The following is a 16,332-nucleotide window of genomic DNA, read 5'->3' as shown; positions in this document are numbered from 1 at the left end:
GACTTATGTGGGATGTGGTTACTTGGGCCAAAATGGGTAGATCCATTTTGGCACCCAACAAAGGGAACAATAGACTTTGTCGAAAACAAAAGGTCAAGTAACCGTTTACTAATTAGGTTTTTCTAAAACATTGATGATCTCTCTCTAAAGTAAACCTCATCCTTCTCTCTAAAACAGTGACGGCTCTTGAACCGTTTTTGTAGGGGGGTCCGTAAAAAAATTTAAGCAATGTAATCTTATATATATATATATATATATATATATATATATATATATATATATATATATATATATATATATATATATATATATATAAAGGAGGCATATTGGCTGAAATATTAGAGCGCCACCTAGGATTACTAATGTTTCGTCCAATAAAAAATAAGATTTCTAATTTATTTTTGAATTAAAAAAATCGATTGCCACGTAGATAATTAATTAGGTGCAACGTAGATATTTTTATTAATTAATTACTAATATATACAACTCCATCTAAAATCAAACTCTAATAATTAAAAAATAAAATTAAAATAAAATTCATCCAAAATCAAACATTAATCTAAAATAAAATAAATAAAATTCAATTTAAAATCAAACATTAATCTCATATTAGAGCGCCACGTAGGGAATCTAATGGTTTCGGCCAATGAAAAATAACATTTTAAAATAAATTTTGAATTAAAAAATTCGAGTGCCACGTAGATAAATAATCAAGTGCCACGTAGATATTTTTATTAATTAATCATTAATATTACGCATATATAATTTCATCCAAAAACAAACACTCTCATAATTAAAAAAAATCTAAAATGAAATTCAATATAAAATCAAAAACTAATCTAATCTAATATATAAAATTGGTATATACATAGGATTTTATTTAAACATAACAATTTAATAGAACCGTGCATCTCACGGGCAAAAATCTAGTACATAATATATACAATTATATTCAAAATTTGGGGGAGCCGAAACCAAAAGTACATTACGAAATATTTCGGCCGGGAGGGCCAGGCCCACCCCCACTAAAGGGAAGATCCACCCCTGCTCTAAAAGAAAATACTAACCCTAGGTTTGTTTTGCCGCCGGCGGCCTAAGCCCCGCCGCTCATCTCTGGTCGGCGGTGTGCACTTCTCTGAGATCACGATAGTATTTCCTTCTCCCCGGTCGTTTGTTGGAGGACTCGTGTCGAAGGTTAGGTTTCTCGTCGGCCAACGGTTTTTTTTCCCCAAGGAGTAAGAAGTCTTCTTCTGTTTCTCTTTCCTCGGCGGACGACTTAGTTGTGGCTAGTCTAGAAAATTAACAACGCCAGTCGTGTTTGTTGTAAGGAGATTCCCGTCAGATCTTCTCATCGACCTTGGCGCCTATTCTAGAGCTTTTCCAAACGTCGCCGGCGATAATTTTGCCGGTAAAGGTGAAGTTTAGGGTAAAGGCTTCTAATTCAGGTGTTGGGTGCTAGATTAGAGGTTGTTTGTTGTGTTTCTGTTAGGTTTTCTGTCTCTTTTAATTCCAAAGCTATCATCGTCGTCGTCTTCTCGTAGTATCGAAAATCGTCGATCTTAACGATAAAGGTAAAGATTAGATTATGGCTTCCTATTTGGTTTTAATTTTGGCCGAATTTTCAAGGGTTTAGTCATTCTGTTTTGGTGCTAAGTGTGGGTCGTGTGGCTAGTCCTGTTATTCTCTTTGATGTCTTTGGTGTTGTCGTTTAGTATTAATTTCCTAATGCTTAGGCTTGTTTGGTTTTTGTCTATAGGTAGTGTTGTGGGATTTTTTACGGTGCTGACGTGGCACGCGTTCCTCGGAGGTATCAAGTATGACCTGGCACGAACTTCTGGAAACCTGCAAAACAAGAATATTCCCGTAGGAATATTCCCTCCGATGCTTAAGTAAGTATATGCTAGAGAGAGAAGTAATTTGTAGAGAGAAGGCAGAGCAAAGATAGTTTTAGGTTGGTGGGAATGAATTGATTGCCTTTACCTTGGGATCTGAGCTATTTATAGTGCTTAGGGTTTCTTGGGAACTGATCCCTCAACCCTAGCTGTGGGGTGCGTGCCCCTTGGGGATTTAGGACACGTGTCATTTGGCCAACAATGATGAGCCTTTTACAAATTGGACCTGGCTTCTCAGAGAAGATGGGCTTTCCAAAATGAGGTTGTGCTCTTATTTCGTTTAGGTACCAAGGTTTGGGCCTACTTCCTAGGCTTGAGCCCAGCTGGCCTGTATTGGTCATTGTAGCTTCTTTGGGCCTTATGGTGGAGATATTCAAGCCCACATCAGGTAGTGTGGTATTATTAGTTGTTATTAGAGACTATTGTTTGGTATTGTTGGTCTTTGTATTACCTTGTGGGTTTCCCAAATTGGTTTGTTATTGGATGGCCTATGTGGGTATGTTCAACTGTTAGGTGTGTTTTCCTTCAGTTGTGGGCTTGTCCATGTCAAAGGAGGGTAGATGAAGGGTGTCAATTCTTAGGTTGTAAGCTTTGGCAGGTGATGAGATTTTTCACTCGGGTGAAGTTTGGTTCCAATCTTGGAGAAAATAGTACCTTCACTGGTAGTAGTCCAAGACCTTTGAGGATGGAAGAAGAATGTTTGGGTCTTTTCTATAAAGGTTCTCTATTCATCATCAAAATGGTTGTTTATGTGTGTGGAAGGGAGATGCAGGTTAAGGCCTTTGATTTTGGTAATCGGAGGTCTCTGGTTACTTCTAGTTTTAGTTCCGCAATGATGGAAATCGTTACGTTGAAAAACTTATATCCGAAGGAGACTCCCCAAATGAATGGGTTGGGGGTTCATAGCTCTCCAAACTTGGTCGCTTGCTCTCAATGTAAGGAGCTTCCGCGTGTACCCACTCGTGAGGGTACTGAGTCACTAAGAAAATTGACTCTTGGTTTGATCTTGAGCCAAGAATCCCATTTGTTTGTGGCTATAAGTCATTGGGATTGCTCTATAAGCAAGTTAAGTGACTTACTTACCAATTATCTGCTTCCACATTTTCCATCATCAGATAAGTCCCGTTTGTTTGTGTTAATCTTGCCCCGATGTTCCACTACCAACTTCATGAAGAAGCAAAGGCAAAGGACATGTAAAGTTTCCTTTTACAGGTTGCAAGTTCAAGCTCTAACAGTGAGAGTTCGTCCAACTATTAAGGGCCTTCCAAAATGATCTTTAGTTCAAATGTTAGTTGTCTTCAAGCATCTTGTAATAGCATGTATTGTCCAATTGTTTGTTATTTATATTTTAATGTTGTATGATAGTTGTTATAACCCATAATCTAACCAAAAAGTTAGAAAAAGGGAATAGCTTTGTTTAATTGATTATCTTTCTATGATGTACAATAGAAATAAAAATAAAAAGTAACCGTATTACCGTATACCTCACACACAATAGATAAAATCTCATCCGTATCATTGGCTTTGTAGCTCCTTCTACGGGTGTATTCTCGAAGCAAAACGAACAATTGCACCAAGGGATTATAAAAGGGAAACTAAGAATATAATCAAATTACGAAACAAAAATAAAACAAGAAGACACTTGCGGAAAACAAAGACTTAATTTAGTACAGTACATAAAATTAAAGATCGTCAACGGCAAAGGACAATTGTCTGTCGCCATGTAAAACTAAAATGTTCACAGCCATTCAAAGACACAGTTGATCCGCCGTTCCCTAAAATGATTCAGTATCTACGATACAAAGGTGGGGGAGGACGATGTTCCGCAGGTGTATAATTCTGGGCATACGGCTCACCAGAAGTATAGTCATAATGTTCTCTCCTTGTATCAGTGCTATAAACCGAGCCACTGTAGACATGGGGTTCTCTGTATGGCGCATAGGCGTTAAGGTGACTGAGCCCAATTGGAAGTCTTGATTCCCGTGAACTCAAAAGGCTCAGATCTCGATGATCTAATATCGAGTCCCTCCTATAAGGATCAACTTCCAAGGTTCTATCAAAGGAATACATTCTGGCGCGTGAAGGACTATGCACCTGTAAAGGCTGATATGAACTAGCTGGTGCCACAGATGAAATGTAGGTTTCCCTCTCATAAACAGGGAGTCCGTGATACCTGTCATCTATAACAACAGGAGTATGCCTTATTTCTTCCTGAACCCTTCTCCGGCTTGTGTCATCTATCATCAGAGGAGCATGCCTTAGCTCTTCCTGAGCCCTTCTCCGGCTTCTGTCATCTATCATCAGAGGAGTATGCCTTAGCTCTTCCTGAGCCCTTATCCGGCTTCTGTCATCTATCACCACAGGAGCATGCCTTATTTCTTCCTGAGCCCTTCTCCGGCTTCTGTCATCTATGACAACAGGAGCATGCCTTATTTGTTCCCGAGTCCTTCTCCAACTTCTGTCATCTATGACCATAGGAGCATGTCTTGTTATTTCTTCCCTAGCCCTCCGCCGGCTTCTGTCATCTATGACCACAGGCGCACGCCTTAATTCTACATGTGCCCTTCGACGGCTTCTTTCCCGCTCTACAGGTGTAGCTGCTCCCCTACGGATATCCTCTGCCCTTTTTCTCTTCTTGTCCCGCCTTGCAGATAAACCGGTGTCAGCTGGTCTTCGGCTCCCACTTGCTTTTTGGGATTCGGCTTTCTTGTTGGCTTCATGGAAAAGCTTACACAAGTTCTTCACCTGTTTGTGGGGTTAAAGAGGCAAACAAAAGTTTAAGACCAATTGCAAAAGAGTGAGCAGTCACGGCCCGATGACGAGATATAGAAACTTTAAGCACGAAAACACTTTGTCTGAGACCTGCTTACTGTTCAGCTGGCAATCAAACTTGTTCTTCGTGTAGTAATTATCCTTGAGGACATTTTTGAATCTCTCCTCTGCTAATGGCACACAATCTTCAAGGACGGCAAAACGAACCTGCCAGAAGCAAAGTTTGGATTTCAGTGTCCCTTCTCCTAAGGCAGCCAAAGTTCCATGTATACAATAAGATCTTTACACAGGAGAGCCCATACTACTCAAACTCTTCAAATCACTTCAAGTGCCCAAGTCAAATACCCGGAATTCAAAAAGTTCATATAGACTATAGAGTCTGTAGACAATTGATAGATCAATGAGGACCATAAAACATGCAATGTTTTCAAAGAAATAACTGAATTTAGCAATAACACGTGTATCGGTTTTGCAGAAAAACTGTTGATTCAAAATTAAAATATCTGACATATCAGTTGAGTCTAATTAACATAGCTGGAGAATCAAAGTAAAAGATAAGGATCGTGCATTGTGCAACACAGCAAGCTGGAGAAAGACAAAGGTCGCCAACATGTTATTAAGAGATAAGGTTCCATAAAGGTTAAAGCCATACCAAAAAAAATCACAAAATAAGCAGACATTTTGCCCAACTGCAGAATCTAAAACTCGCCATTAGTCATATCCTACACTATCACCTTCAAAAATCAATGCAATCACTACAATGTCTATCAGACAACGGTGATTCGTACAAAGGAGAATCCAATAAAGGAAAGAAGAAAAGTTAATCGGTGAAGATCAAGGGCCTGTTTTGTCAAGTTTCTAAAAAACAACTTCTATTTCCTAGAAGTAGTTTTTCAGAAACTGTTTCTTGTGAAACTATGAGGGTGTTTGGCCACAAAATTATAGAAGTAATTCTAAGAAACTCAAACTGTTTGGCATGTTGTTCTACATTTTCTAACTTTTTGCTAATAATATGGAGTGTTTAATTTATTTATTTTTCACAGCAGTGCTTAATTTTCACCATCTTATGACTACCAACCTGCGAAATTCTAAGATTTTTAACCCGTATCATACACTTCACAACTTCAATTTTTAAACAAAACCTCATTCCCTACTTCATTGTTGGAACTTATATGTTAATTTCATATAAGAACTCAAATAAGAGTTTCTGGTACAAACCCCATTGAATTGAATGCCAAAAAAATAAAATGGAAAATGAGAGGATAAATCACCACCCACAATTGATCGGACAGCTGTCCTATCTCGTTCACTTGTGCAGTTCACAGGAGAACCAAGAGGGTATGTGATTGCTGCGCTGCGTCGTGGTCATGCCAATGGAGATGCATGTTCCAATTCTTTTTATATTATATATTTTTAATTCAGATGATGAGTTTTGAAATTTGAGAGAAAGGGTATGAGAATTGAGGAAAGGAGAGAGGGAATGGAATGAGTTGGGCCATTATTGTAGATTTGTAGATTTTGTGAAGGGGAAGTGACGGTGGTAGTAAAAATGGATTTCTTAGGTGGACATATGAGTCATTCATTCTTTAAACAAGGGTAATATGGTCCACTGCAGTTTTCATTAAGTGGAAGCAAGTGCTCCCCCAGAAATCATAATTGAGAAGCTTGTATTTGGAGCTTCTATTTCTGGGGCCTGTAGAAACTGCTTTGGGCTTCTTGGGAGTCATTTTCTACTTCTCCCAAAACCTATGTTTGCCCAAGTTTCTATTTCTCACTTGGAGAAGTTGCTGCCAAACTGCCACCAAATCTACTCAGCCAGCTTATAGATAAGAAACACAATAATTGACCATGTTAGTTACTACCACATGGCTACATACCGTAGTAATGCCCTAGTCCTAGCGTGCTTAGCCTCACACTGATTCCTTGAACGGACAAAACAATCAAGAGTTCAAGACTCTCAAACATGCCCACACCAAAGACCATAAGTTTTCGAACAAGCAACAAAAGTAACCTATTACGGATCCCAGTATCCCACCAAGGAAAAAATACACAAGTAGCCCTAACCCTATCTAGTCTAAGCCAATATACTGATATAGTTATAAATTCTCATCAATCACATTGAAACGCAAATTTCAATTTCTCAACTTTCTAACCAACCGTAATGGAATGCACTATTCATCCTTCAATTATTCCATAACTATTCTTAATCAAATCAGTGTCTAAAATATTTGTCTAATTTGTGTCCTGCTGATTCAGTGATTAAGGAGCATGACCCATGCACCTAACAAGCAGACAGATGAGCTGGCCAGTATCAGACAGGCATCTGAAAGAGCATACCAGATGCATACCAGATAGCACTTCCTACACTAAACTGACTATAGTAATGATTCAAATGTAGTTCATAGTTTTAATTTGCCAACAGCGAAACTAATTCAGTCAACACAACAGAGGAACTGAATACTGGCAGAAGCATAGAAAGTGAACAGATTCAGCAGCTAGTTTAAAGCACACAGCTGCCACGGTAACTACACGCACAGCAGATGTCTCTTTCAGATGTGAGAAGTATTTACTGAAATGGATTTGCTACCTAGCTCCTCAAAAAGATTCAACCAAGCAGTCCACCCACATTACAAGTTATGCTTCTCCCCATGACACCTTCACATCTCCAACTTCCATTGTCATACATACTTCTCTAAAGAAATCTCTCCGCAAAGGAATCAAATAATAAAGATGGGAAAGCAAGTAAGAGAAGCTCGGTGTCAGACAAACCTGAGAAGGATATTGGGACTTGAATGCCCTGGGTTCAATATTGTAGCCCCCAGGAGCAGCAGCCTTGTAAATTCCATACAGCATTCTCAGGTCAATATCAAATAGGAAAAGTCTCATGCCCTGGTAAATTTTCGAAACCATATCTTTCTTGCCAGCAGGTAGCCCTAAAATTTTGTATTGGTAACAGTCCTTCTTTGTTTCTGAACTGCACATGAATATCATCCCCATGCTATCAATCCTTTTAGATGATTTGCCCTCCTTGGATGGTTTGGACCTATTTACGTCTTCAGGAACCCCTTCCTGGGAGACCTTTTTAGTAAACTTTTTCTTTTGACTCCTCTTTAAGAGACCCTTATCCCCTGATTTTCCCACCTCACCATTTTTCCCGTCTGGCTCATTAACTCCTACATGCTTGACAATCCTTGTTTCTTCATTTCCCGATTGAGGCCTGTGAGCATCTTGCGCAGTTGCTGTACCTGGAGTCTTCTTTTTCCTAATAATTTTCAGTTTCCTATTGAACTTCACAGATGGTTTCACTTCAGCCTCTTCATTATTTGCATGTTCATTTTTGTCTGTTTTGCATGCTTCAACTGACGGGTTTTCATTATTTACATGCTCGTTGGTGTCTACTTTGCACACTTCATCTGATAGGTCTTCATTGTTTACATGATCTTTGGTGCCTACTTTGCAAGGTCCATCCGACAGGTCTTCATTGTTTACTTGTCCGTTGGTATCTGCTTTGCATGCTTCACCAAATGCATTGTTCTCGTCAGAAAGTTGTAGCAGTTCTTCATTTGCAGCTCTAGCATGCCTCTGTACCATCTTCTTTTTAACCACCTTTTTCTTCATGATTTTCCTCTTGGGTCTATTGACTTGTCCAGTGACTTCTTTCACTTCATTAATAATGCTTGCATTTTCTTTTATTTGTTCTTCTTCCCCCCTGTCTGAAAGAGTTCTTATTGGTTCCTCCGTGTCAAGCTTACTTGGTTCTTTGTGATTTTCCAGATTATCTGCCATGTTTACCTCTGAACTCTTGCTTTCATCCGCAGTACCAGTATCATTATTGTCAAGCTCAAACTTCATTGGTGCTTCCACTTCCTCTGGTTTCTTATCATTTTTTCCAGCTTCAACTTCCTTTGGCTTCCGTACCATAATTTTTTTCTTAACCACCTTTTTCTTTCCTGCTTTCCTCTTGGGTCTAATGACCTGCCCAGTGTTTTCCTTGACTTCATTAGTAGAGTTTGCATTTTCTTTTACATTCTCTTCATGTCCCCTGTCTGAAAGATGGCCTATTGGCTCTTCCAAATCAAGCTTACTTGGTTCTATGAGATATTCCAGATCATCTGTCATGTTTTCCATTATTACATGATCAGAAAAAGCCAAACCTTCTTTATCAGTTGGCACACCTTCTAGGGACACCACGGGACTCTTCCTTTCATCCCCAGCACAAGCATCATCATGGCCAAGCTTAAACATCACTGGTGCTTCATCTTCCTCCTCCTTATCATTCTTCCTTGCCTCATGTTCTTCCTCTGCCTTCATTTTATTAGTTTTTTCTTCATTGTCCTCAGCACTTACATCAGCAGTCGCATCACTTCCACCACTCACCTCATTCACATCCTTTATTGTTCCTTCATGTGAACAAAAATCTTCACTTCTGTTAACATCCATCTCTGTCACACCATCCTTTTCCCTATCATTGACTTCTTGAGAATTTGGATCCTTTCCTTCAAGTCCATCACCACTAACAGATCCAAAGATTATCTCATCCATCTGTTCCTCCTCTAATGAATTCATTTCTGAGTTCAAAGTATCAGTCTTTCCAACCTCTCCATCTAAAAGACCATCAGAAGATTCATCAAAAATGATCTTCACAGGCTCTGGCTTTACAGGCCCAGATGCAAGACCTTTAAGTTTCGATCTTGATCCCTTTCCTCTGCTACCAACCATTTCAACCTGCATGGCATCATCAAACACCCTAGGATAAATTTTGAAACATCTGACAAACCACAAAGAAAGGAACATCTAATGGTAATGTTCACTTGTGGAAACAATCAACGGAGTTTGCCCAATACCACTTCCTAGAAAGGTTGCACAAATTGTGTATTTTGAAACACAATAAGGGGATGTTAGGCAAAGAGCTGTACTCCGTATTTTATTTGGAACGACTAGCTGTTTGAGCAGCAAAATAAAATTCAGTTAAGGTGTTTGATAAATAGCTTATTGAATGAGATTGCTGGGGCCAATAGGCTCCTTGCAAGCCCTTAAACATGAAGCTTGTAGAGTTGTAGAAAGAACTTTTTGTTGGTCGCTAATTAAATGACTTATCCTAGTTTTACACTTTCAAACAACTAATTAGCAACTTCCAAACAACTAATTAACAACTTTCAAACACTCATGATCAGCAAAAGCAATTAACTACAAGTAGTTAGCAAATACAACGAGCTGGCCAACCAAGCTTTAACAATCAATTTTAGCTAACAGCAAACAACTCTTTTTCAAATAGGGTCTAAGTGGTGAAGAGCATCACAGCATTGTGATTAAAATCAGCAGGCGCAGGGGGGGCTTTATTGATAAATTCAGCTTAGGAAATGTACAAAATTAGAGGTGAAACACCAAACAGTATAGTATCCAGAAATAGCTCTACAGCTCCACAAGGAACCAACTAGTGATAAAAAAAAAATTGAATGTCAAGAAGACCTAACAAGTAAAATTAACTTCTTTTAGCTATCTTAAAATGTTTGAAATGATAGCTAATTAAATAAGCTACCTTTTGCAAATGTCAACATCGTTTGCATTCAGAACTTCAAATTCATAGATGACAAGAAGAAAAACAAGGCTAAGACAATTGTAACTGAGATTAGATGTTTTCACAATATACAGCAATAAAGCGCATAGCCAAGCAGCTAACCTTTCAGTTCTAAAGTAATATGCCTAATTGGCGATCTTGGAACACCACAAAATCTAAAACTTAATGCTTCCTAATTCCAAAAGGCAATAAATGGTCAGACCTCAGAGAATGCATGAATAATTATCAACGGTTTATATGTCAAATAATCTTATGACACGACGACTGAAGTTTTATACAGCTTCAACTTCAGCAAAGGCTCGCAATTTCTAAAAGTTTAGCATCCACAACCGCAACAACATTGTAATCGCCATTCACCAACCACCTTGATAATTTATACATTAATCTCCACAGAAGAATATTTGAGCACAATCGAAAAGGAAACAGATCATAATTTCATACCTGATTCGAAAATTCAAAACGTCACACCAAATAAATCATTAGCGATAACCCTAAACACATTAGTTCTAAGAAATTCTGAAGGAAAAAAATCGACCAAAAGCAATGGATTCCCCAGCAACAATCAAGAAGGAGAATCGGTAGAGCATAAATCATATCGTACAGTGCCTCGATTTCTCCATCATTATTATGCGTAAAAAAATTAATAAGAAAAACAAAATTGGGGGAAATTTAAGATTCCAGAAAACAAACTAGAAAATCAAAGGTATACCCGAAGCGATAACAGTACGGATAGAAAAATTACAAAGATCTGAAGGAGTGAAGTGCGATCGTACCTGCGAAATCGAGACAACCAGGCGATTTGGAGTAGAGATAACTCAGATAAGTAGATGAAAATTCTAGTGGGAGAGAGAAATGGAATGACCTAAATATACCTCGTGAATTGTTGACAAAGAACTAATAGAGTATAGTGGGTATTATTTTAATATAGTTAGTGGAAGGTGGATTAAGAGGTGGGGTTGGGGGAGAGTAGGGGTTGAATTTTTAAGTATTTTTTGTATGGAGTAGGGGGGTAAGTGGGTTAATAGGGTGGAGTGAGAAATAATATAATATTGTTAGAATATTTCCATTTTTAGAAACAGGTCAAGTATTAAGGGACGGCCCGATAAGGAAAACAGGTCAAGTATTCCGGGACGGAGGGAGTAATAGATACGGACTGTTCCTCAGCTCCGCCCAGTTAATCTTCATGATTGGCAAGTGTAACATATTAAGGGATATTTTCATATAAATTATCAAAATATGTAATCTACATTAGTAAAATTTGATAATCTATCTATCTATTACTATATACTAAAAGAGACACCAGAAATGACATGTGTCAATTCCTGGTGCGATTTTTTTCCGTCAAAAATCACTTTCCAAAAAAACTCTGTCTGTTTTATTTTATTTTTATTCTCTACTTTTTTTTATAAAAACTATTTATGTATTGAAACAAATTTCAATTTATAAATTATGGCAATAATAGATACGACGTAATAATAATTATTCTAAATTGGTAATATTTTAATCAAATCGCTATATTAATAATGGAAAATATATCACTCAATATTTTTGTAAATTGTCATATTAGCATTTTAAATATGCATATTAGATGAATAAATTTAAACGGATATGTTAAAAATGGTATAACTATGCAGTAGTTTGGGAGATATTAAATTTAATATTTTGTGAAAAAAAAAAATCAAAATTCGTGCGTGCACGGGATCTAAACTAGTATTAATCTAATTTTTTGTCAATTTTTTTTTATCAATCTCACCTAAGACCTACTCCATCCGTCCCAAATTACTCGTTACACTTATCTTTGTACAAAGTTTTAGGTGATAAGTGGTTGTTTGATTATCAATTGTTATTTTATTGAAAAAGTAGATGTGATACGATACGAGAACGGAGATGTCAATATCAGATATGTTTTCCAAAATACATCTCAGCCCACAAAATGACAAAATAGGGAAAAGACAAGCACTAAAAACAAACGTCATTTTTCAAAAACAGACGCCATTTAAAAAAAACATACGCTATTTTTCAAAAACTAACACCATTTTAATAAAAACAATCGCCATTTTTTCACATACAAAAACCAAAAAGCACAATGTCATTGTTGTGCTTTGTCTTTTAGTGTTTGTATTTAGCCTATTTTGTTGTTTTGTTGGCTGAGACTGAGATGTATACGAAATATTAGTTTTACATTAATATGAAGCATATGCATGATAATTTTAAAGGCCGACCAGTCTTATTCGTGTTTCCTATTTTGTATATGCACATTACTCAAATTTATTAGTGGGCTTGCCAAAAATTAAGAGTTTAGGTTGGGATGTTAATGGGGCCGGATAGATGCGGATATAGGTCCCTCTATTCCTACTCCCACCTAAAAAATTTCATTCTCATCCCTGTTCCATCACTTATGGCGGGTACAAAATTCATCCTCATCCCCGTCCCAATGGTATAAACTAAAATCCATCACCCGCCTGGTTATCCATCCTTGTCGATCTCATCCGCGTCTCATACCCGCCTAATTTTTCTTAACATTTGCCATGTATACGAAGTAATGAAAAATAAACTTTAGAAAAATACCTTATGACTAAAGTAACATTTATAATCGAAAAAGGTACCCGTCATAACAAAACAAAAATCCAAACAAAATTTTTTAAAAGTCTCAACTAAATTTATATTATCACCTACAAACAACTAAATCCACACCCGCACCATCACCCATGGTGGGTATGAAGCAGGACAAGTGGGGATGGGGCGGAGCGGATGGGGATGGGGATGGGGCGGGTTCAACACAAAATCCACACCCGCCCCATCACCCATGGCAGGTATGATTTTTATACCCATCCCCGCCCCACCACCCGCCAAACCTGCCCCCGTCTCTGCCTACTTGGTACGGATGTGGGGCGGGTATCCCACGAAACCCGCCCGGAGTCTTTTTACTTTTATAGTTATCTCGTGCATTAGCAAGGATACATACTCCCTCCGTCCCGTAACACTCGAACCGGTTTAACCGGCACAAAGTTTAATGCAATGTAATTGGCTTATTTTAATTAGATGGTAGTTGATAGTGGAGTATTTTTTTAATATAGATAACGGGAAATGTGTCAACTTTTTAAAGGGGTAAGTGAAAATGGCTCACTTTTTAATGTTTTAGGGGATAAGGATATAGGTGGGTCCATGGGTAAGTATAATATTAATAAAACTTTGCCATTTCTAGAAATGGTGCAAAAAATCTGGGACAGCTTTTTAAAGAAAGCGGTGTGAATATTCCGTGACGGAGGGAGTACTAGTTTGTAAATTATTAATTGAATACTTTGTATCTTAATAAACATAACGGTTTTTTCATGAAATGCCCTTGAGATTTATCGAAATGCACCAAATACACATTCGTGTTTCAAATCACATAATATACCCCTATTTAAACTTATTTTGCACCAAATACCCTTATTACTAACGGTAGTCTAACGCCGTTAGTCCTTGTTGCTAATTTACCTATTTATCCTAATAATTAACAATTAACCTCTAAATAAACCTCATTAATACCTAACGAACCTAAAGATTTAACAACAAAGGAAATAAAAAAAAAATCATTATTTTTCTCTTTCCTCGTTCGTTTTTCTCATTCTCTGTTTGCTCTCTCCACTGTCATTCAAACATTACCCCAATTCATTCGAAATTTCCTGCTCCATTTATGAAAATGATATTCATCACCTAAACTTCAATTCACTCGAAATTTAATAAAAACTTCTCGAATATCTGGGTTCGAAATATGCCCCAATTTAAATCAAACTTATGATAAAAAATTTATCGAACAATAATGCTTCTCCCTAAATCAATTATCTCATCAATTAGCTCCACAATTCGTGCTGAAATACCCAATTTGATTTGTCAAACCCTAAATTCAGAATTGACTTCTTTATGTTTTTATCCGATTAATGTAACTCTTGTGTTCGAAAATCAGGGAAGGGGAGAGGAAAAGAGGTCGGAACTATGAATTTAATTGAGAGCTTCGTTGCTTCTTCAATGGAGTTGGGTTTCTGAAAATCATCTTTATCACGAGAGCTTCGTTGCTTCTTAAATGGAGTTGGGGTTGCATGAATTTAATCGAAAATTTGGGGGTTTGAGTTAGGAATTGAAGAGGAGAGAGAAGAGGAGGAGAGAAGAGCAAGGAATCGAAAACTTGCTAACCTTGCTCGAAGTGAAGGAAAAAACATGATCATGGATTGGGCTTTGAGAGTCTGTAATATCTCATATTTTATGTATCTTAAATTACCACTTTCATAAAACAAAACCTTATATTATTATTTTTAATAAGTAAATATTTTAAGTACATCTTCTTGTTTTAATTTAAAATTAAATGGAATTAATACAATTTAGCAAAATACATTTGGACCGTTAAATTTCTTAGCATTAAGTTTGTATATTATGTAAAGAAAGTTTGATTTCTTAAAGTTTTCTAAGCATACAACTTAGTATTAAAAGGAAAGAAGAAGAAACTGTTATCACATTATGAAGCGTTATATTGCCTCCAACCGACACTAATCTTCTTCATCAATCATCACCTCTTGAATATATTCCATCAGTTTCAAACTTCTTAATTTACTAAACGTACCATTAATGCTTAGCCCTTCATTTTCCACATATACCCATCTCTTCCGTCCCCATTCTCATCATTCAGTCATTTACACTTTTGTCATCAACCTAATCTTCCATAGGCGGAGGCTACAACGATCAAGGATGTTTTTAGTTTTAGGTATATATTTTGGGTTGTAAGCCTTGCGAGATAATTATCGATGTCCATCGTCTTTAGTATTCCGATAGGGGGTTAGTTTCTATAACTAAGTGCTAAATATATTACATGTCTATATACTAGATAGTATAGTTATAAGTTAACGGTTTATGCTTTTAAAGTTCGATTTATCATAGTCTTGTTACTATTATAACTATTATCTATTTTGATTTGAGGGTGTAGTGTGTATACATGGCTGGACAATTAACTTCGTAACCATATTGATCTCAAATTATTGGTTTAAGATTAAGTGCTTTGATTTAAGATTATTAATGATATAATATATTTTTTTATTCGATTGTTATACTGGAAAGATCGAATTATGACTTGAAGGCAAATTACTCATGTTGTCCAATGTGAAATGCTAATGTCGAGAGATTAGTTTGGAATCAAGTTTATTATGAGTAATGACTTTAGTCTTTTGTTTTGTCTATGAATTGTTTTACTATGTGTTTTGGACTTTAAATTTATTAAAAACGTAAAGTTGAATAATCTAAAAGGGGAAATGAACCCGAAAGGGTGACGAACAGGTTGCCCTACTAGATGTTGTTCTATACTTCTATTGAGTACATGTGTTGTTGCTCAATAGGCTTCTAGTAGGTTTCGTATTTCTCTATCAACTTACTGTCATAAGTCTTCCTGCTAATCATGAAGTATTAGTGAGGGGTGTGCACACTAGGGACAATTTGTCATCTTGGTTACTTGGCCATCATTTAAAGGAGACGTGCGACCCTTTCTTAGTAGGTGGTTACTTTGGGACTAGTCCCGGCCTACTAGCGTTCTCTTTCCCTCTCTTAAGTAAAATTATAAAATTGTTGGTTGGGGATTGATTAACGGATTTATTTAGTTTGGCTTCTATGTTTTGTTTATGTTTAAAGCTAAAAGGTTTTAAAATAAAATTATTTATTTTACGGGATGAAATCGTAATTACTTAGTTTTTCTGATTTTTGAGAGTTTGTCTCTTTCTCTTTTCTTATGTCTTTTGCAGGTTAATTATGGAAAACGACTCGAGTGAGGGCGAACGTTAGACTAAATCACTTAGATGGATAACTTTTAAGTTTATTACTTTGTTATACATTTTCTTAGTTTGGTTGTAATGACATTAACTAAATTTAGAACACTTATTTAATAATAATAATCATGGGTTATTTATATTGTTATACCGCATTCATTTTGGAGAGGAAATGGATGCCATGTAATACTCCTAAGGTTTTGGACAACCGTTTTCTCAAATGAAATGAGGATTTTAATATATTGAAAGGTCCAAATTTTGGGGGTGTTACAGAGTCCCCCTTTGAGTTGAGTTGAGTTGA

At 36.9% G+C, this 16,332-nt stretch overlaps 1 protein-coding gene across 2 annotated transcripts; it reads right to left on the bottom strand.

Annotated features, from left to right (window-relative positions):
• Positions 1–3,534: 3,534 nt before the first annotated feature.
• Positions 3,535–11,165, bottom strand: LOC110802541 (uncharacterized). Of its 2 annotated transcripts, XM_022007969.2 has the most exons (4): positions 11,016–11,165; positions 7,434–9,389; positions 4,755–4,871; positions 3,535–4,637 (listed from the first exon to the last, which is right to left on the bottom strand). In XM_022007969.2, the coding sequence occupies exons 2-4, from the start codon at positions 9,381–9,383 to the stop codon at positions 3,678–3,680; spliced, it is 3,027 nt and encodes a 1,008-aa protein (XP_021863661.2). In that variant the 5' UTR covers positions 9,384–9,389; positions 11,016–11,165; the 3' UTR covers positions 3,535–3,677. The 2 variants fall into 2 exon arrangements, with proteins under 2 accessions (XP_021863661.2, XP_056687660.1); XM_056831682.1 differs by lacking the exon at positions 11,016–11,165 and having other exon boundaries at positions 7,434–9,407.
• Positions 11,166–16,332: the final 5,167 nt, after the last annotated feature.

The sequence above is a fragment of the Spinacia oleracea genome, chromosome 6, assembly GCF_020520425.1.
Source record: "Spinacia oleracea cultivar Varoflay chromosome 6, BTI_SOV_V1, whole genome shotgun sequence".
In the NCBI taxonomy this organism is placed as follows: domain Eukaryota; kingdom Viridiplantae; phylum Streptophyta; class Magnoliopsida; order Caryophyllales; family Amaranthaceae; genus Spinacia; species Spinacia oleracea.
The sequence above is the reverse complement of the archived record's forward strand: the minus strand, read 5'-3'. Positions and strand labels throughout refer to the sequence as shown.

Coding starts and splice junctions, on each gene's coding strand:
- LOC110802541 (XM_056831682.1), bottom strand. CDS start 9,395: ATGCAGGTTGAAATGGTTGGTAGCAGAGGAAAGGGATCAAGATCGAAA. Junction 4,872..7,433: donor AGTCCCAATATCCTTCTCAG/GTTTGTCTGACA, acceptor TGCTTCTGGCAG/GTTCGTTTTGCCGTCCTTGA. Junction 4,638..4,754: donor GCCAGCTGAACAGTAAGCAG/GTCTCAGACAAA, acceptor CCCCACAAACAG/GTGAAGAACTTGTGTAAGCT.